Source organism: Kogia breviceps, chromosome 10 (genome assembly GCF_026419965.1).
Source record: "Kogia breviceps isolate mKogBre1 chromosome 10, mKogBre1 haplotype 1, whole genome shotgun sequence".
Classification (NCBI taxonomy): Eukaryota; Metazoa; Chordata; class Mammalia; order Artiodactyla; family Physeteridae; genus Kogia; species Kogia breviceps.
This window is the reverse complement of record NC_081319.1, coordinates 5,167,365-5,187,632: the sequence shown is the minus strand read 5'-3', so window position 1 is coordinate 5,187,632 and position 20,268 is coordinate 5,167,365. Positions and strand designations below refer to the sequence as shown.

At 49.3% G+C, this 20,268-nt stretch overlaps 1 protein-coding gene across 5 annotated transcripts in view; it reads left to right on the top strand.

Moving 5' to 3' along the window:
- Positions 1–442: 442 nt before the first annotated feature.
- TSEN2 (tRNA splicing endonuclease subunit 2) overlaps positions 443–20,268 on the top strand; it is a 51,630-nt gene continuing 31,804 nt past the window's right edge. For 2 of the 5 annotated variants that reach the window (XR_010842462.1, XM_059076113.2), the window contains exons 1-4: positions 454–544; positions 6,856–7,070; positions 8,994–9,075; positions 14,314–14,350. Coding sequence is in view for 3 of the 5 variants with exons in the window: in XM_059076113.2 (XP_058932096.1) it covers positions 6,882–7,070; positions 8,994–9,075; positions 14,314–14,350 (308 nt within the window). In the remaining 2 variants the exon portion in view is untranslated. Of the gene's footprint in view, positions 545–6,855; positions 7,071–8,993; positions 9,076–10,766; positions 10,914–14,313; positions 14,351–20,268 lie in introns of those variants that run through there. The other 3 variants (XR_010842463.1, XM_067043411.1, XM_067043410.1) reach the window with 2 other exon arrangements.

Here is a 20,268-nt window from a genome sequence, read left to right as displayed (position 1 = left end):
CACTTATACAAAAGCATTGAGAAAGCTGAGGTCTGCGGGCTGAGCTCAGCGGACCCGCTTCCTCAGGGCTGGGGTCATATCAAGCCCGGTCGCTTCAAGAGTCCCATCTCCCCAGGGGCGAGGACCCCAAGTCCTTAGACCTGAGGTCTGAGTCTAGTCCTATCACTCTAACTCCAGTACCTCCCAACTACGTGACATTGGATAAGTAACTTAGATCTCATCTGTAAAATGTATCTTGAGGGATTGTTGTGGGGACTGAACGAGAACAGCATCTGTGCAGGGGAGTAGCGCTACGATCGCAGGGAAGGTAGGAACCAGGACGCGCCGCCCCTGCCTTACACCTCGCGAGTAACGAGCAGCACCCACCGAAGACCCGCCTTAAGGCCCTGCGCAGGTGCGCTCCGCAAACACCCGGTGGGCCCGCCCCCGGACTCTGCGGCTGCGCAGTCGTCCGGCTTTGCGGCCGCACTGCTTGACGGCAGCGGTGTCCGCCCCCACCGGCCGGCGTTTCCGGGGTAACGGCGAGCGCGTAGGGCAGAGGAAGGTAAGGCTCCGGGGTCCGGGGGGCAGGTGGCGTCCCGGGGCGCTGAGCGCCGTGACGCAGCGCAAGGGGGTGCCCTCCGCCGCGGGAGGAAATATCACCTTTTTCGAAAGCCCTCCGGGACGAGAGCGGAAGCGGCCCACAAAACGTTCCTCGGGTCTCAGAGTCGCACCAGACTGGGCCGGGACGCGGGGCTTGGCTTCCTTGTTCCACTTTCCTGTTCTCCGTGTACCTGTAGCCCTCCTTTTTACGTTCTTTCTGGAAACATTGACGACACGTCCATTGCTGGGGGTAGAGCACGTCAAGGTGCACCTGACACCGGCTCTGCCCGAGTGGGGCTTTAGCCGCTAGTAGGGTTGCTGGGGGCGCCACTCTAGGGAACCAGCAAAGGGATGCGTAATGACAAGGAGTTGCGGGTTTGTTGGGTCCTTAACACTTCTTGATCATTAGTTGCAGCTAGAGCTTCTGTCGGGCTAGCACTTCGCATGGTAGGCCCAGTACCAGGCTCCTTCGCACAATTACCCATCTAATCCTCACAACAGCTTGCAAAGGTTTATCGTTTGTTTACATGTGTAGTCTCGGGTTCTAACCTGAAAGCGCCCCAGAGGCACGACTGTTTGCCTTCTCCCTTTAATCCTTGCCTCCCCTGGCCCAGGAGGTACGCATTTGGAGCTTCAACGGTTTTTTAATTGGGAGAATGTTAGTTTTGCTGAGTGGGAGGTTTTAACCAGGCTGCTTTGGCAAGGTGGGCCCACAGGGTTGGAAAGTTAAATGCAGCTACCTCCCCCCTTTTTTGTTTTACTTTGTTTTGTTTGGAATAAACATTTACTGAACACCTAAAAGGTGTTAGCTTATCCGCTCAAGGGAAGAATTAGGAACAAGTTCTGATTTTGATAGAAAAGTAAATGTACTTAACACTGTTGGTGCCTCGAGTTGGTATGCCCACGTTTAGAAAAGGAAAAGTAACAGCTCCTTCCTTACAAGTGCATAGCAGTCGACCCAAGTCCCTTTCCTCCTCTGTACAGTGGAGATGGCTGTTGGCATTGAGTTTGACTAGGCCACCCTATCACCAGTAGTTGACAACTTTGGCTACATATTGAAATCACCTGGGTCCCATCCCAGAATTTCTGATGTAATTGTAGGTAAGGCCTGGGCATTGGAAGTTTCAGAATTTCCCCAGGTGATTCTAAGGGCAGCCAAGCCTTGAGAGCCAACCGTTATATATGACCCCAGTTTAATTTTCTTAATCTTTTATTTTAAATTTTTTTTTTTTTTCCCTCTGCCCTGCCAAGTGGCTTGTGGGATCTTAGTTCCCCAACCAGGGATTGAACCCGGCCCCTCAGCAGTGAACGCATGGAGTCCTAACCACAGGACTGCCAGGGAATTCCTCCTTAAACTTTTCAGTTGTCATTCCCGGCTTGAGAAGCTGCACGGGCATCAAGCCTTCACATCCCAAACCCCCTGACCGATGACCCAGTCCTTCCTATACCTTTGTGTGTGCTTCAGACGGGGGTCCTCTTTGAAGCCAGTCTTCTCACCACGCCCTGTCTCCCTGCCTTACTGGCCTCTCATCTTCCCAGCTGTGGCACTGTGGCCAAGTGACCTGCCCCCTTGAAGCCTCCATTTACTTATCTGAAATGCGGGTAGTGGTACCCACGTGTGTAGCGTTGGCACAGTTAACGCCTGGCATGTTGTACCTCCCAGTGATGGTTAGCTGTTGTAATTGTACTCACATCCCACATCTCCCATCATGCTGGTCTCCTGTCTTGGCACTGAAGAAACATTTCTGAAATGCCTATTGCAGATACGGGGAATAAGAAACTCAATCCTTTCTCCCCTGCTTTGCCCTCCAAATTCCGCACAAGGCAACTCTTCTACGAAACTGTGACACAAGAGATTTTCTGGTTTGTCCTATTGAATTTTTTCAGCTTTATTGAGAGATGATTCATATACCATAAAATTCACCCTTGTGAAGTGTACAATTCAGTGATTTTAATATATTCAGAGTTATGCAGCCAACACCATCACTGCAATCTAACTGTAAAGCTTTTTCATTCCTCAGGGTAAACCCCATACCTATGGGCAGTCATTCCCCGTAGCTCCCTTCCCCCAGCACCTGGCAGTCACTAATCTACTCGGCGTTGCCCTTTGGATTTGCCTGTTCTGGACGTTTCACATTAATGGTCTTACACAATGTGTGGTCTTTTGTGACTCGCTTCTTTCACTGCACATAATGCTCTCAAGGTTCACGCACGTTATAGTCTGTATCAGTACTTCATTCCTCTGTTAATGGCTGAGAATATTCCAGTATATGGATATAACCCATTTTGTTGATCTATTCATCTGTTGATGGACATCTCGGTTGTTTCTACTTTTTGACTGTTATGAACAATACTGCTGTAAACATTCATGTACATATATATATATATATATATATATATATTCATTTATTTATTTATTTTTGGCTACGTTGGGTCTCCGTTGCTGCACGTGGGCTTTCTCTAGTTGTGTCGAGCAGCGGCTACTCTTCGTTGCGGTGCACAGGCTTCTCATTGCGGTGGCTTCTCTTGTTGCGGAGCACGGGCTCTAGGTTCACGGACTTCAGCCGTTGTGGCATGTGGGCTCAGTAGTTGTGGTTCCTGGGCTCTGGAGCACAGGCTCAGTAGTTGTGGCACACGGGCCTCGTTGCTCCACGGCATGTGAAATCCTTCTGGACCAGGGCTCAAACCCGTGTCCCCTGCCTTGGCAGGTAGATTCTTAACCACTGCACCACCAGGGAAGTCCTGTGTACAAATTTTTGTACGAACATGTTTTCAGTTTCCTTTTATCTACCCAGGAGTGGAATTGCTGGATCATATGATTACTTAGTGTTTAACATTTGAGTGGCTTCCAGATGTGTTTCTAGTTCTGTTCAGTTTGAAGATGAAGAAACTGTGTTCCGGGAGCTTTACATGGGGTGTTGAAAGTCACATGATTGTAATGGCAGCTTTGCATATACGGAAGGCCTACTAAGAGCCAAATTCTTGTGTGTGTGTGTGTGTGTGTGTGGCACGCGGTCCCCTCACTGTTGTGGCCTCTCCCGTTGCGGAGCACGCTCCGCGGCATGTGGGATCCTCCCGGACCGGGGCACGAACCCGTGTCCCCTGCATCGGCAGGCGGACTCTCAACCACTGCACCACCAGGCAAGCCCGATCCAAATTCTTGATGTGCTCGCTGTCACATGTCACATGTCACGTGCAGAGGTGGCGCTAAACCTGGGATTTTGAGGTTTTGTGAAAAACTGGGAATCTTTTGTGGCAGGAACCTTCTGTCATGCAAACTTGGGTTGGAGTACAGAGTTCTTGCCATCAAGTGTCATAGCTCATTTTTGCCTTTTTTTTTTTAGAGTGTAATAGCAATCTGAAAGGGAAAATCCTAAACAAACCAGGCAAATTGAAACAGAACTTTTTCACTTGTTTGAGAGAATTTAATTGGAAGTTGTTGAAGTTAGCCATTAAATTTTTCTCTTTCTGAAAAATCTCAAATGTAATATATACAAATCAAATACTAACCAGAGGTTAAGTTATAAAAGTGCGATGATCATAAATGTTCGAATTATTCCTGGAAATCCCTAGAAGGTGCCTCACTAGAGACCCACATCCTGCCTCAAAAAAAGCCAATACAACATCATTTTAATTTTTAGAACAAATTGCCGCTCTCTTCAATTGAATGCTAAGTGCAGTACAGTTGACCCTTGAACAACGCAGGGAGTCAGGGCTCTGACCTCTGCAGTCAAAAATCTGAGTGTAATTTATAGTCGGCCCTCTGTATCCCTGGTTCCTTTATATCCGAGGTTCTGCATCTGTGGATTCGACCAGCCGTGGATGGTGTAGTACTGTAATGTCTACTCTTGATAAAAATCTGGGTGTAAGTGTGCCCATGCAGTTAAATCCCACGTTGTTCAGGGGTCAACTGTAGTTGCTTGGGTTGAGTGATAAATTGGCAAGTGAAAATCTACTTAAAATGCCCTTGGGAGGAAATCTTAATTGTCCCTTAACGTATGGTGTATACAGTATTGTTATGAACGCTGTATAGCGATATGTGTGTGTGTGTGTATACATATATACACACACACATAGATGTATGTAAAATGCATACAGTGTGCTCATTATTTAATTCCATTGAAGGACTCTTATTTAGAAATTAAATTATTTCAGCATTTTGCTGCTTGGAGTACTTTGGCAATGCTACTATGACGGTTCCAACTTGCTGATTCTTACTTTTTATTGTTACTTTTGTAATTGATTTATCCATGTCTCTAACTTCCTTGGTCTTTGTTTTTCATTGTCCTCATTTAATTCCTCAGCATCTTTGGGAGGGTGGATAAAGGAATCATTACACATTGGACAAGGCTTTTGATTTCTTTTTAGTGGGCGTAAGCCTTTAAAGCCCCTCAGCTTCCTGCCTCAGCTTTGCCTCCTTCATTGCCTGTTTCAGGCTTGATTACCTCCTTTGCCCAACAGGATGCTGGTATTGAGTGCAGGAGGCACCTAAATAATCAGTCTTACTTGTTCCTCTGTGAGGGTTTGGAGACCTGGAGGCTGAACACGTGTGTGATACAGCTCCACTGTATCTTCAAGCACCAGATGTGCGGTCCGTGTTAAGTCGGGTCCAGAGCCGGGACTGAGGGCGCAGCAGATTCAGGTCCCCTGTCTCATTCCAGGGCACCTGCCCAATGAGTGGAGCACCTGACCCAGTCCCCTGCACTGTCTGTGTTTCCCCCTTGCATGTGGTTGAGTTTTCCTGAGTTAAATGCATCTGCTGTGTCTCTCTGTCTTTATCGTACAATGCACTCAGCTTGACTTCCTTCCCCCAGCCATTATTGAATTGCAGCCTGTGTGCGTTTTGTCCTTGTTTTGTCTGCTCGGGTTGAGGGTAAGGCCTGGAAGGGAGAGGTGCTGGCTTTGCCTTCTTTTCCTCCCTCAGAGGGCTGGGCGCGTGGTAATTCCATAATTCTCCATAATTCTCTGTAACCCTTCAGCCCCTAACCTGGGGAAACAGTGAGCCTTCAAACAAGGGAGGCAGCTGCTGCCTGCGGTCACAGCGGAGCCCAGAGGGAAGAGCGTGGCCTTCAGCGTTCAGCAGCCCCGGGGTCATTCAGGGCCACTACCCTCCAGGCCTCTGACAACATCTGCCTAACCTGGCTCTGTTTCCGCATCTCTCACACGGTGTTCTTAGTGCTAATAGTAATAGCGCCATAATAGTAATAGTAATCATGGTGAACGTGCAGAGCACTCAACGCTGCGTGCCAGGGCTGCTCTAAGCTCCTATGGGTGTAAACTATAAGATGGAGTCTGTATTTATCCTTATTTTGCAGATGGGGAAACCAAAGCACAGAGAGATCAAGTAACTTTTGCCTCACATTGAACAGCTGGGCAGTGGTGAAGCTGATTCCCATCCCTGCACTCTGGCTTGACACTTCCTGCTCTCAGCCACTCATGCTTGGTGCTGAGGAATAGACCCGTAAATGATGACTGCTGCTGCTGTTATTATTATCAGTTTACCTGAAAAACTGGGAGGTGATTGACCAAATGTTTGGAACGTATTTTAAGGTTGTTTTTTTGGAAAAGGAGGTGCTCACTAGACTTAACTTCTTTGAGGACACGGTCTTTTTGTGTGTGTGTGTGTGTGTGTGTGTGTGTGTGTTACGCGGTCCTCTCACTGTTGTGGCCTCTCCCGTTGCGGAGCACAGGCTCCGGACGCGCAGGCTCAGCGGCCACGGCTCGCGGGCCCAGCCGCTCCGCGGCACGTGGGATCCTCCCGGACCGGGGCACGAACCCGCGTCCCCTGCATCGGCAGGCGGACTCTCAACCACTGCGCCACCAGGGAAGCCGGAGGACAGGGTCCTTTTGGTTTTCTCTTTATATCCCTAGCACCTCTGATGATTGGGAGCCTCTGGTGGGTGCTCGGCACATGTCTGTCGGCCGCTTGAGAGGATGGGAGGAATCCTCCTGGGCAGAAATCCTCCTGGGCTCGCTGTCAGGAGACCTGCGAGTTGCATTGTGACCATGGACCTGTCACTAGGCCTCAGTCTCGTCAGCTGTAATGAGAAATGGTACCACGGCGTTGTTGTGGGAAGTAATCGAGATACCCTAGGTGGGTAGGGTTTGTGCTGCTGAAACAAAATCTTCTCGTTACTCTGCCTTTTTGTTCACTGCTTTATAAATATTTTCCCCACAGACCACAGGGTTTTCTGAGCCTGGATATAAATGTACTCACATGTTTGGTCAGTACAGTTATTGATTGACTTGTTTCTTTCTCCCTATTTATTACAGTCTTTAAAGAACAGTTACCTTGGAAAATGGCAGAGGCAGTTTTCCGTCCCCCAAAGAGGAAAAGAAGAGTGTACGAGAGCTATGAGTCTCCACTGCCGATCCCTTTCGGTCAGGACTGTGATCCTAAGAAGGACTTTAGAATATTCCGGGCCGAGATGATAAACAACAATGTGATTGTGAGGAACGCAGAAGATATGGAGCAGCTCTACGGGAAGGTATGTGCGGGCAGCCTCAGCTCTGCTGCTTCCTGACAGCCCAGAGCCAGCCGTTCTCTCCCCATCCACCCCCAGAAACAGACCACGAATGACGCATACGCTTTCCTTGCAGTTTAGTCCAATGTAGGAACAGAATCAGGTGCCCCGAAGCCATAAGCCCAGAGGACAACTCCCAGCCACAAACCCACATTTCGCCAGTGAAGCTGGGTCAGTGCATTGACCTTTCTTGTTTTTTGATTATAAAAGCAACACGTGTTCATTGTAAAAACAAAAAAAAAAAAATTCAAGCAATTTACAGAAATGTAATGGGTAAAAAGTAAAAATTTCCCTCTCATTGCCACTCCATCCCCAGAGGTAACCGTAGGGTGGCAGATAGTTCTGGCTCAGGCCAAACCAGATGGGGCTTCAGCATGTCCTTTGCTCGCTCTCCTGGTTGAGGACCTCTTCTTAAATGAGGGCGAGTTCCAGTTTTTGCTTTTTCCATCAGCAATAGGTTTGGGATGAGATTGGAAGCTTGCTTATTTTTTCCCCCGTAGCCAATTCAACACTGGAGACATTTTTAAAGCAGCTTTACTGAGGTATAATTTACAGCCATAAAAATCACTCATTGGGGCTTCCCTGGTGGCGCACTGGTTGAGAGCCCGCCTGCCGATGCAGGAGACGCGGGTTCGTGCCCCGGTCCGGGAGGATCCCACGTGCCGCGGAGCGGCTGGGCCCGTGAGCCGTGGCCGCTGAGCCTGCGCGTCCGGAGCCTGTGCTCCACAGCGGGAGAGGCCACAGCAGCGAGAGGCCTGCGTACCGAAAAAAAAAAAAAAAATCACCCATTGTAAGTGCCGGATGCAATGACTGTAATAAATTCATAGAGCTGTGCAGCCACCATCACAGTCCACTTGTAGCGCATTCCCCGTGGCCACAGAAGGTTCCCTGGTGCTCACTGTACTTCATCCCTGTCCCCACTCCCAGCCTAGGCACTCCTGATCCACCTCCTGTTCCTGTAATGTGCCCTCTCTAGACATTTTATATAAAATACATGTTGTAGGGGCTTCCCTGGTGGCGCAGTGGTTGGGAGTCCGCCTGCCGACGCAGGGGACGCGGGTTCGTGCCCCGGTCCGGGAGGATCCCACGTGCCGCGGAGCGGCTGGGCCCGTGAGCCGTGGCCGCTGAGCCTGCGCATCCGGGGCCTGTGCTCCGTGGCGGGAGAGGCCACAACAGTGACAGGCCCGTGTACCGCAAAAAAAAAAAATGTTGTTGTAGCCACCTTCCCAAAGTGGGATACAGTGGGTGGCACTGACCCAACTGAGACAGGGGTCTAGGCCAAGGACAGTCTCCTCCCTATTTGCAATATGTAACATTAGGCGGAGGCTTCGTGAAGTGCCCTACACGTGATTTATTCTGATTGTTCAATCTGGGTGGAGGGTGGCGGGTGTCCATTTTATTATTCTTTCAGTTTTCTCTGGGTTTAAATATTTTCTAATTTTAAGAAACGGGGGCTGGGCGATCGGTGTTGTTGGGGTCGCAGGAAGGAGAAGAGCAGAACTTCAGTTCTGCATGCAAGAGAAGCCGGGAAGCTTTCTGTCCCTGGCGGGCTCGTCTCCTGCTTCTCGGCCACTGCTCCTCATCCACGCGTGCGGAGGAAGTCCTGCCTGTGCCCGCCCTTCACCTTCAGCTCGCCTCACCTGGACTGAGGCCACTACTCACGAGACAGGCGAGGCGCCCCGGAAACGTCCGAGCTCCCTTCGGACGATGGGAGAGAGAAAACGCTAAGATGTTTACTAGTAAAATCGTGGATTATCTAGAACCAGAGGGAAGGTGTCAGGCTGTGAAAAATGCAGTGACTCTCTGGTTACCTCAAATAGTTACTCTCCCTCAGCTAAAAGCTGATAGCCGAACCTGCGCTCACGTCATTGTTTCTCTTCCCGGAAGGGTTACTTTGGAAAAGGTATCCTGTCCAGAAGCCGTCCAGACTTCACCATTTCAGATCCTAAGCTGGCTGCTAAATGGAAAGGTAAACTTGGGCAACATTCACTTCTTTTCGGCAAATTATCTTTTTCTTCATTTTTAGCTCTAAGACCAGATTATACAGTAAAGTTCTAGAGGAGAAGTAACATGCCACTGGCAGTTTTACTGGTAAAAATAGCAACTAGAATAATTCTGATCAAGGTGAAAGGGTTCTTATGATTGGTGGAAAAGTGTTTCGTCTAATTTCTGGAATTATCAGAAGTGTTATTGAGGCTCTTCTGTTGTTAAGCGCAGCTCAGCAGAGTCCTGTGCGTGTGGAAGGTACTAGTAATTAAGTGCCTCCTCACCGGTATGCAAGGTGGGTTTTATATTTTATTTCTAGAATTGGAGTTTACAACAATAACCATGACATTGATGTGTTTGTTAAAACATACTAATGTGTATGGTTTCCATCTGCTGTTCCTCTTTAATTTATAAATCTTTCATCTGGGTGTATTTTTCTAAGGGATTCTCATGGTAATTACATAACCAATACCAGCAGGTTAAAACAGAATTAGAAAGGATTTTTAAAAATATTTCACTGCAAGAAAAAATACAAATTAAAACTGCACTGAGATACCATTTCAGCAATCAGTGACAGAAATCAGAAAGTTTGACAACGTGCCCCATTGGCGAGCCCCTGAGAAACAGTGTCACACGTTGCTGGTGGGAGTGCAGGTGGTATGGCCGTTACGAAGGGGACTTGACTGTCTCGAAAAATCATATAGACATTTACTCCCCACCATCCTCCTCTCCCCCTAACCCCTGGTGACCTTTATATGCTTTCTGTGTCTTTGATTTTGCCCATTTTAAATATATCATGTAAGTGGAAATCTTTTGTGTCCTTCACCTAGGATAATTTTTTCAAGGTCTATCCATGCTGTAGCATTTATCAGAACTTTTTCCTGAATTACTATTCCATTGTGTGATGTATTTTGTTTTGTTTATCCATTTATCCAAAGATGGATATTTGGGTTGTTTCTACTTTCTGGCTGTTACGAGTAGTGCTGCTGTGAGCATTCACATACAGGTTTCCATGTGGACATATGTTTTATTTATTTATTTATTTATTTTATGGTACGCGGGCCTCTCGCTGTTGCGGCCCCTCCCGTTGCGGAGCACAGGCTCCGGACGCGCAGGCTCAGCGGCCACGGCTCACAGGCCCAGCCGCTCCGCGGCACGTGGGATCCTCCCGGACCGGGGCACGAACCCGTGTCCCCTGCGTCAGCAGGCAGACTCTCAATCACTGCGCCACCAGGGAAGCCCTGGACATATGTTTTTGTTTCTTTTCTGTGTATACCTAGGAGTAGACTTGACGGATCATATGATAATTCTATTTTAATTTTTTGAGGAACCACAAACTTTTCCATAACACCCGCATCATTTTACATTCCCACCAGCACTGCGTAAGGTTTTCCAATTTTTCCACATCCTCACCAACACTTGTTCTTTTCTGTTTTTGTTTTTGATGCCAGCCATTTTAATGGGTGTGAAGTGGTAAAAGTTTCTCATTTTAATGAAGTCTAATTTATCGTTTTAATTTTTTTTTTCTTTTCATGTGCTTTTGGTGTCATACTAGGGAACCATTACCAAATCCAAGCTTGTGTAGATTTTCCCTGTGTTTTCTTCTAAGAGGTTAATAGTTTCAGCTCTTAAGTTTAGATCTTTGATCTTTTTTTTTTTTTTTTGCAGTACGCGGGCCTCTCACCGCTGTGGCCTCTCCCGTTGCGGAGCGCAGGCTCCGGACGCGCAGGCTCAGCGGCCACGGCTCACGGGCCCAGCCGCTCCGCGGCACGTGGGATCTTCCCGGACCGGGGCACGAACTCGTGTCCCCTGCATCGGCAGGTGGGCTCTCAACCACTGCGCCACCAGGGAAGCCCCTTTGATCTATTTTGATTTAATTTTTCTATGATGTAAGGTATGGGTCCAGCTTCATTGTTTTGCCTGTGGATATCCAGTTGCCCAATATATGCATTTACTTTTAACCCAGCAATTCCACTTCTGGGAATTTATCTTAAAGATACACTGGCAAAAATATGAAAAGAAAGAGCCCAAGGCTATTCATTGCAACACTGTTTCTCATGTTAAAAGACTGGGAACAACCAAAATGTCCATGAGGGTGGGGATGGCAGCTGAATGAACTATGGGACGTTCACATAATGACCTGCTGTGGAGCTGAGGTAGGGATGGGACATCACTGGGGTATATTTCCAAGCAAAGAAAGCTACGTAAAGGAAAGTATGCTATGGCTTATCTAGGGGGAGGGGAATATAAATATATTTTTGAAATGTCAGGAAGGATAAATCATAGTTTTTTTTAATGCCTGTGGGCGAGGGATGGACCAGGATGGAGAGAGAGGTGAGACTATAGGTTTGACCTTGGAACCTTGTAAATGTATTACATGACAGCAAGGTGGTGTAGTCACAGGGGAAGCTTTTTTTTTTTTTTTTAACATCTTTATTTGGGTATAACTGTTTTACAATGGTGTGTTAGTTTCTCCTTTACAACAAAGTGAATCAGTTATACATATACACATGTTCCCATATCTCTTCCCTCTTGCGTCACCCTCCCTCCCTCCCTCCCTATCCCACCCCTCTAGGTGGTCACAAAGCACCGAGCTGATCTCCCTGTGCTATGCGGCAGCTTCCCACTAGCTATCTAATTTACATTTGGTAGTGTGTATATGTCCCTGCCACTCTCTCACATTGTCACAGAGGAAGCTATTTTGAGTGACTTTAAAACATGGTGGTTTGACTGTTCAGTCCTAATGGGATAGACTTTGTATCTCCTGCCACAGTGTTGTTTAAGAGACCACCCCAGGGCTTCCCTGGTGGCGCAGTGGTTGAGAATCCGCCTGCTGATGCAGGGGACACGGGTTCGTGCCCCGGTCCGGGAGGATCCCACATGCCGCGGAGCGGCTGGGCCCGTGAGCCATGGCTGCTGAGCCTGCGCGTCCGGAGCCTGTGCTCCGCAAAGGGAGAGACCACAACAGTGAGAGGCCCGCCTACCACAAAAAAAAAAAAAAAAAAAAAAAGAGACCACCCCAAAATTCAGTGGCTCTCAACAGCAACCAGATTGCTCATTTGAGTTTCCGGGTTTGCTGGGTAGGTCCACTGATCTTGGCTGGATGTGCTCACCCATCTGGTTAGTTATGGATCCACTGGCTGTGCTGTTAGAAGTCCAGTGGTGGATGTAGCTGGACTCACTGGTGTCTGGTTGTCTGTTGGATGGCTGTCAGCTGGTCGAGGATGGCCTCAAGTGGCATGAGGGGGGGGAGGGTACCGGGTATGTCGTCCTCCACAGGCCAGCCTGGGCATGTTCTCATGGTGACTGTGGATGTACTGAACCATTTAGAGATGAAGTGATATGAGGGACCTGTTTCAAAATAATCTGGGGGGGCTTCCCTGGTGGCGCAGTGGTTGAGAGTCCGCTTGCCGATGCAGGGGGCGTGGGTTCGTGCCCCGGTCCGGGGGAATCCCACGTATCACAGAGCAGCTGGGCCCGTGAGCCGTGGCCGCTGGGCCTGCACGTCCGGAGCCTGTGCTCTGCAACAGGAGAGGCCACAGCAGTGAGAGGCCCGCGTACCGCAAAAAATAATAATAATAATAATAATAATAATAATAATAATAATAATCTGGGGGCCAGGGGAGTGGGCAGAAGAACAGGTAAGAGCACCCCTGGCCATGAGTTAATTTAAAGCTGAGTGATGGGAACATGGGCATTTATTATACTGTTCTCTCTACTTTTGTATGTTTTCAGTTTTTTCATAGAGGTTTTAAAAGGGAGAAAAAAAGTAGAGCAAGTAGCGTAATGACCCTGCCTGTCCCCATCACCCAGCTTCAGCAGTTACTAATAGTTGGCCCCCCCAAAATAGAAAGTTTTCAAATAGTGTAATGGTCTTAACAGTTGGGAATCTTTTCCTGATTTATGTAGTAACTACGTTTTAAGTAGGGTAGAAATTTGAAGGAAATGAATTTAGGCCAAGGAAACAGAGATTAAGTTTGTGGGCTGCCCTCAGGAAGTAGATCTCAAATGTCCATTTCAACATTTTGGCTTCAACCTCATCTTCTACTCCCTCTCCACCCACCCTCTTCTACTCGTTGGTACCATGGCCACCTTGGGCTGCTGGCCGATGTGTGAAACTGCCGTGCGTTTGCCATCCCCAGCCTTTGTGCATGGTGTCCTCTGCCTTTTTCCCTTGGTCTGCCTGGCGAACTCTTACTCATTCTTCAGAGCCCCACTCAATTACTCCTTCTCCTTTGTGTTTTTTCCTAACCCTTCCAGGTAAAGTAAGCCAGTCCCTTTACAATACGTACTGTCCTTGCTCAAGAAGGGTTAGAATTAGCTTGAGTTAGAATCAGTCATGTCTGGTCTGTCTCCCCAGCTAGAGTGTGAGTATCTCAAGCAGAGGGGAGTTGCTTTATTACTTCCGTATATCTTGTGCTTGGCACGTGGAAGGCTGTCAGTAAAACGTGCTAAATTGTAGCTTGTTGTTAAATTACCAAAGGAGGGAGGTCTCCTTAGGTCCAATTACTAATGAGATAGGAGTCTGTGAACTCAACCTCCCTGGGATTTTAAGGCCAAACATCATCAATTCCAGGCCTTTAGAGCACCAGAGGGGAAGCGGAAAAGGAAAAGGAAAGATGAGCTGCCCAAAGGCAGTGTCAGGGAGGACCGGGACAAAAACCCACACTGTTAGTGACCTGGTCAACATTTTAAGCGGAAAGACTCTTCCAGCCAGATGCCCAGAGCTGGAACTAGAGCCTGGAACTCCCAAAGCCACATCCAGAGCTACCACCGCCATGAGATCTACTTCAGCATCCCTTTCCTTAGGCGCATGTGAGCAGCTGTCACAGAAGATGCTTGATGGAACACAGAGAACGGAGGTAAAGTGTGTAACTTTAGGGCTTCGGTACTCTCGCCTAGAAGTTGAGGGCCTGAGCATTCGGAGGTGGCAGAGTTTCCCCTTCCACGCTGTCGCTGCTTAGCTGGAGTGTTGAGAAGGATTCCGAGGTCACATCTGAGCCCAGCAAGAGCCCTGACGGGTCAGCAGCGCCTGCCCGGGCGTGGGTGCAGGGAGTGATGGTGTATAAAGCACCTGTTTGGCTGCTTGGACAGGATTCATTCAACCTTCTAGAAGTGAGATTTTGTGAATCTTGAAATTCTCTGTCTTTTTCTAGGTTGTCAGTGTTTTCCCCCTTAAGGAAAATTTGTCTAAACTAATAGCACTTATTTGTTGTTGCAGATATGAAGACAGACATGCCTGTAATCACGTCGAAAAAGTAAGTCTTGGTGGACTTTGACCTTGGGCAAAATTATGGTTTAAATCAGATCTGTTTTCAGGTAGCCTTTTCTGATGTCCACACCTTTTGTGTGTGTGTGTGTGTGTGTGGTAGTAGTAGTAGGTGTGTCCTTGAAAATTATGTCTGAATTTAATGTGGATCAAATCATATTTGAATTGTACTAAGTAAGTTTATTTTTAAAAACAATCCTAAGCCAAAACCTTTGCCAGTTAAATTCCTTCCAAAATATGAACACTAATCCTGTAGCATATATTGTCTGTAAGCCCTAAGGTACGTAGGTTTGGAGCTGGCCGCCTGCGCTGTGTGGGTGTCAAGAGCCCTGTCCTCCTTCATGGCTCCGCACTTGCCCAGAGGCTCTCACACAGACCACCCACACAGCCACCCTCCTTCCTTCCTCTGGGCTTTTGTTTATGCGGTTTGCGTTTCCAGAACACTCCTCCCTCAGCTACCAGGCACGCGAGCCGCTCGCTGTTCCCGCCCGTCCAGCCTACGTGCCAGTCTCCTGGAGCGGCTGCACGCAGCCCTTTCCTCCGCTGCCCCCGCGGAATCTGCCTTGGCGCCTGTCGCCGTGCTGTACGTCACACACTGGACTTAGACTGTCGGTTGTCAGAGGGCAGGGACCGTGCGCGGTTCCCCTCTGCAGCCCCACACCCAGTGCTCCCTTGGCAGGGTTTTGTTGAGTAAGTGTCCCTCATTCTAAACGCTCGTCACCCCTGTGGGGCGGCTCAAGTTGCAACTCCTCCGTGAAGCCTCTGAAACCTCTCAAGCCTACAGTGGTTCTTCGTCTTGCTTCTGGCACGTTCTGGCAGAATCTGACGGCTCCTTTTCATGCTCTGAAACCCCACGGCCGGGGAGTGCCCGAGAGGCGGTGGCACCTGGGAGATCTCAGGGGCTGCTCTGGCCATAGCCGCCGGCTGGGGGACAGCGAAGGGCCTGCGAGGACCTGCCCGAGCCCCCGTTCCACCGGGGGCTGCGGTGTAGACAGGCCGCTGCAGCCAACACCAGGATGCAGAAACAGCAGGAGCCCGTCCCTCAGAACCTCATCCCGATCGGGCTGGCACGACAGATGACACGGCAGCAAGCCCGTTTGAATATGTGAGATTCTGGGCCGGGGAAGGGGGGGACTGCCCCCCCCCCCGCGCCCCCGATCTGAAGGTTATCCCTCGGTAAGCTCTGTAGAATGTGCAACATTCCAGGAATTCTACTGACCCTTGCGTCACTTTCGTAACAAAGTACCACAGACTTGGCGATTTTTTGTTTTGTTTTGTTTTGTTTTTTTGGCTGCATCAGGTCTTAGTTGCGGCAGGCAGGATCTTTGGTTGCGGTGCGTGGGCTTCTCTCTGGTTGTGGCACGTGGGCTCCGGCGCGCGTGGGCTCTGTAGTTGCGGCACGTGGGCTCTGTAGTTGTGGCACTGGCTCAGTAGTTGCAGCGTGCAGTCTCAGTTGCCCCACAGTACGTGGGATCTTAGTTCCCCGACCAGGGATCGAGCAGGCATCCCCTGCATTGCCACATGGATTCTTAACCACTGGACCGCTAGGGAAGTCCCAAACTTGGCGTTTTAAGACAACAGAAATTTATTCTCATGGTTCTGGAGGCCAGAGGTCCCAAATCAAGGTGTCAGCGGGGCTGTGCTCCCTCAGGAGGCTCCAGGGGAGGGTCCTTCCTGCCTCGTCTTAGCCTCTCGTGGTGGCCAGCAGTCCTTGGCCCTCCTTGGCTTGTAGACACATCACTCCAGTCTTTTCCTACATCATCGCGTGGTGGTCCGCCTTGTGTGTCTCTATGTCTGTGTTCAAACGTCCCTTCTTTTGTAAGGACACCAGTTAGTTTGCCCTCATCTTAACTTCATTACATCTGAGAAGACCTGTTTCCAGATAAGGTCCCATTTGCAGGTGCCAAGAGGTAGGACTTCAGCACATCTGACAGTTCTGTCAGGAAGGTAGGCCCCCCCCAGCACCCCCCCATCGATACTTGTTTCATCATCAGTTCATAAAACTTGCAGTCACAACCTAAATTTTGTTAAATATTAGGAAAATGGACTCCTTTTCATACCTTGAGGTTGATTGTCCAACTTAAGTACTTGTGATCATTGTTTATTTCCCCAGAAATTTGGATCCCTCTTTCCAGTGGGTTCACTCTGACTGGCCTTTTTCCAACAGTAGTCGTCCTTGGGTGACGAGAACCCCCCGTGTGATCTTTTCTGGAGGTGAGCATCCGGGCCCTCCGGTGACGCGCGTGGGGGCTGAAGTTGGCAGGGTTGTGTCCTGGAAGGAGCAGCCCCGGGGATGGAGCTGGTCCCCCTCCGCACCTGTGCTCCCGCCAGCACTTACTGCGGGCGCCCCTGGGTCAGGCACTGGGTAGCTGCTGGCGATACAAGAGGAGGAAAGACCTCCGTCCTCTTCTCGGGGCTTTATAGTCTAGTGGGAGGGGAAGAGGAGTGGAGAGAGGAGCGCTTCTGTGATGAATGTGACGAAGAGGTATTGCCATCGGCAGCAGCGTCATTGTCCTAGCCAGTCGGTACTGATGCTCCAACAGGGCCGTTACCGGGCCACATGTTTTACCCGTGTGCTCTCAGCTCGTCTTCTGGAGAAACCTTTGAGGTAGGCGTGGTTGTTTCCATCACGTGCATAGGGAGCCCACAGAGAGCTGCCCAAGGGTTTGTGGGCTCGAACCAGGCAGCGTGACTCCGGAGCCCGGCCAGTAATCACATAGTTGCACGTGCCGGCGTTTCTGGGGTGTAAGTCCGTGTGATAGGCACTGTGTTCATAGCAGCTGTGCGGATTAGCTTTCCATGTCCTCACATCCCCCCAGGTGGTCAGTCCTGTGATCATCTGTCTTGGACAGGGGAGGAAAGAGCACCGGAGGAGGTTAGTTACCTTGCTCAAGGTCAGTACTTGGACCTAAGCAGACCCGCCTCAAAACCGTATTGCTATGAACTTCCAGTAATAAATAGGACTCGGTCAGTAAGAGGTGAAGCAGGATGTTTGCTGCAGATGGAAGAGGTGTGCTTGAGGGCAGAGGTACCTGAGAAGCTGAGCCGTATTCAGACGGCCCTGCTCGGTGCCCCTGGGGCCCCGGCGCAGGTCTGCGTCACCAGGCCCTTGGCTGCTTCTCATCGCACCTGCTGCCTCCTGCTGCTCTCGCCTCATGTTTTCCAGCTTTTCCTTTTCACTCTTCTCTTGCTGCTGCTTCTCCAGCAGTGTTCAGGGTTAATCACAGCAGGACTTTTTAAGGGCATTGCCTGCCAACGAGAGGGCACGTGCTCTGTGCCGCGTCGCCGTGTGTCGATCACAGGCTGAGTCAGAGGCTTTCTTCCACAGGCCTTAGCAGCCGCTGTTGCATTAAGCTTCCATAAACAAACATCTGAGGTCATCCGAGGCAGGAAAGTGGCGTGATCCCGGCATTCGGCAGAAGAGCAGAAGCTGTCAGGTGCTGAGCGGCTCAGCTCGGCGTCATGGAAGAGCCAGCTCCGGAGCCCAGCTCTGGTACAGTGCTCGGCCCACACGGCTGCCCCTGCTCCCTAAGAGTGATTCATTAAGGTGTACGTTTCCATCCATTAAAATGTCGTTTGTATTTTTTAATGTAATAGGTACTGAGTCAAAGTGACTTTATTTTTCAAGTCTTCCCGAAAAATCCCACAGTCGTAAAGTAACAAATATTTATTGAACACTTACTATGTTCCGAGCACTTCACATGTCTCATCTCCTTTCATCCTTGCACAGCCCCCTGAGGCAGGCCCAGTTATCCCCGAGCCTTGGAGGGGAGGGCACGTAGCTGGTACGAGAACCTCATGCTCACAGCGAGGGCTTGAACTCACATCTGCCTTGGCCACTCTGCTGCTGAGGGCGGAGCAGGGACCCGTGCGCACGCGCGCCTGCAGTCTCTGTCTCTCTCTCTCTCAGTTCCACATCTCCTGCTCAAAGTGCGAGCTGTTGAACCTTTAATGCTGTGCTTCTTTCACATATTTTAAATCAGGGAATTTGATGAAAGTTGTGAATCCCTTCCCCAGGAAAATACACATGACACGAAAATGTGTGTTCAGACACAGGAGATCCATAGAGCCATGAAGGCTTTAGCCAGTGTCACAGGTGACATGAAGAGCATAGATCCTTTTAGATCTCTCATATGAAAGTCCTTCTAACTGCACATGAGAGAGGCTGTACCTTTCATACAGGAGAGGAGACACCCTGCTGCTCTCTGGGCAGCTACGTTTTGTGCTGATTATAAAAAGGAACACATAACGTGATCCTTATGAGGTAATGGTACTCTTATCTCCATCGTAGGGGTGGGGAAATGGGCACAGAGCAGTTAATTCATTGGCTTTGTCACCCAGTTATGAGGGACAGAGTCAGGGCTGCACACAAAACATGCAGGACCAGAGTCCACGTGTGTAATCACTGCACCATCCTGCCTTGTAGGTGTAGAGCAGCCTTGCCAGGTCTTAATCTTTACATCTAAGATACAGTCCCCAGTATATAGGGCTGCATGTTTATCCCCATGTAGGATAAGCAGTGTGTGGACAGCTTGGAGATTGTTCTGATGAATCAGGGTTAATCAGCCACAGATCTCTTGTTTAAAAACAGCAGAATGGGACTTCCCTGGTGGCGCAGTGGTTAAGAATCCACCTGCCAGGGCTTCCCTGGTGGCCCAGTGGTTGAGAGTCCACCTGCCGATGCAGGGGACACGGGTTTGTGCCCTGGTCCGGGAGGATCCCACATGCCACGGAGCGGCTGGGCCCGTGAGCCATGGCCGCTGGGCCTGCACGTCCGGAGCCTGTGCTCCGCAACGGGAGAGGCCACAACAGTGAGAGGCCCGCATACTGCAAAAAAAAAGAATCCGCCTGCCAAGGCAGGAGACATGGGTTCAAACCCTGGTCCGGGAAGATCCCGCAGGCCGCAGAGCAACTAATAAGCCTGTGCGCCGCAACTACTGAGCCTGTGCTCTAGAGCCTGCGAGCCACAACTACTGAGCCTGTTCTCTATAGCCCACGAGCTACAACTACTGAAGCCCGCGCGCCTAGAGCCCATGCTTGGCAACAAGAGAGGCCACCACGATGAGAAGCCCACGCACTGCAATGAAGAGCAGCCCCCGCTCGCTGCAACCAGAGAAAGCCCACATGCGGCAGCGAAGATCCAACGTAGCCAAAAATAATTTAAAAAAAAAACAGAAGCCAGCTTCCTTGCTTCACTTTGTGTAATTATCAGTTTATAGACTATGATGTATCCCATCATCCTTATACAGGCAGGATACTCAAGGTGAAGAGAAAAGTGACATCTGTCTTCCCACAAGCCACATGTCTTCTTCGATGCTTTGCGGACTGATTGCTGTAGGTGGAGGCGAAAAGTGCTCGAGTTTTGCAAAGTCTTCCGCCTTTGCGGATCAGATTCCACACACGTGTGGCGTCTTATGTCACATGACGCATCCCAGCAGCCTTGTCAGGTGTTGACGCTGCTTCAGTAGGCAGAATCCTTTTGTCTTGCCTGTAACTTTTTGTAACTTGGAAAGTGTTCAGGGCTTGCCTTCAAGTTTAGGAAACTAAGCATGTATTTTCTCATTAAAATATATTTTGAAAATTATGGGAAAAAGGGCCATTTTTTATTAAGATGCTTGGGTGTATGTAACTGTGATCATTTCTTTCCATTCACAGTGGAGACATTAGTAAGTATTGTACTGTGAAAAATGTTTATTAAAATTCTCATTTTGTTTTCCAATACTAAACAAAGACTTTTTGCTATGACTGAGATACATATCTGAAAACATGATAACCAAACTTGAAAATAATGCAAAACAAACCCTGACAAAGGATGGCCATTTTCTCTTTAAATTTACCTAAATCATTTGGTCCACCAATTTTAAATTACATAAATTTTCACACTTTGTTAAACTGGGGTCATTTTTT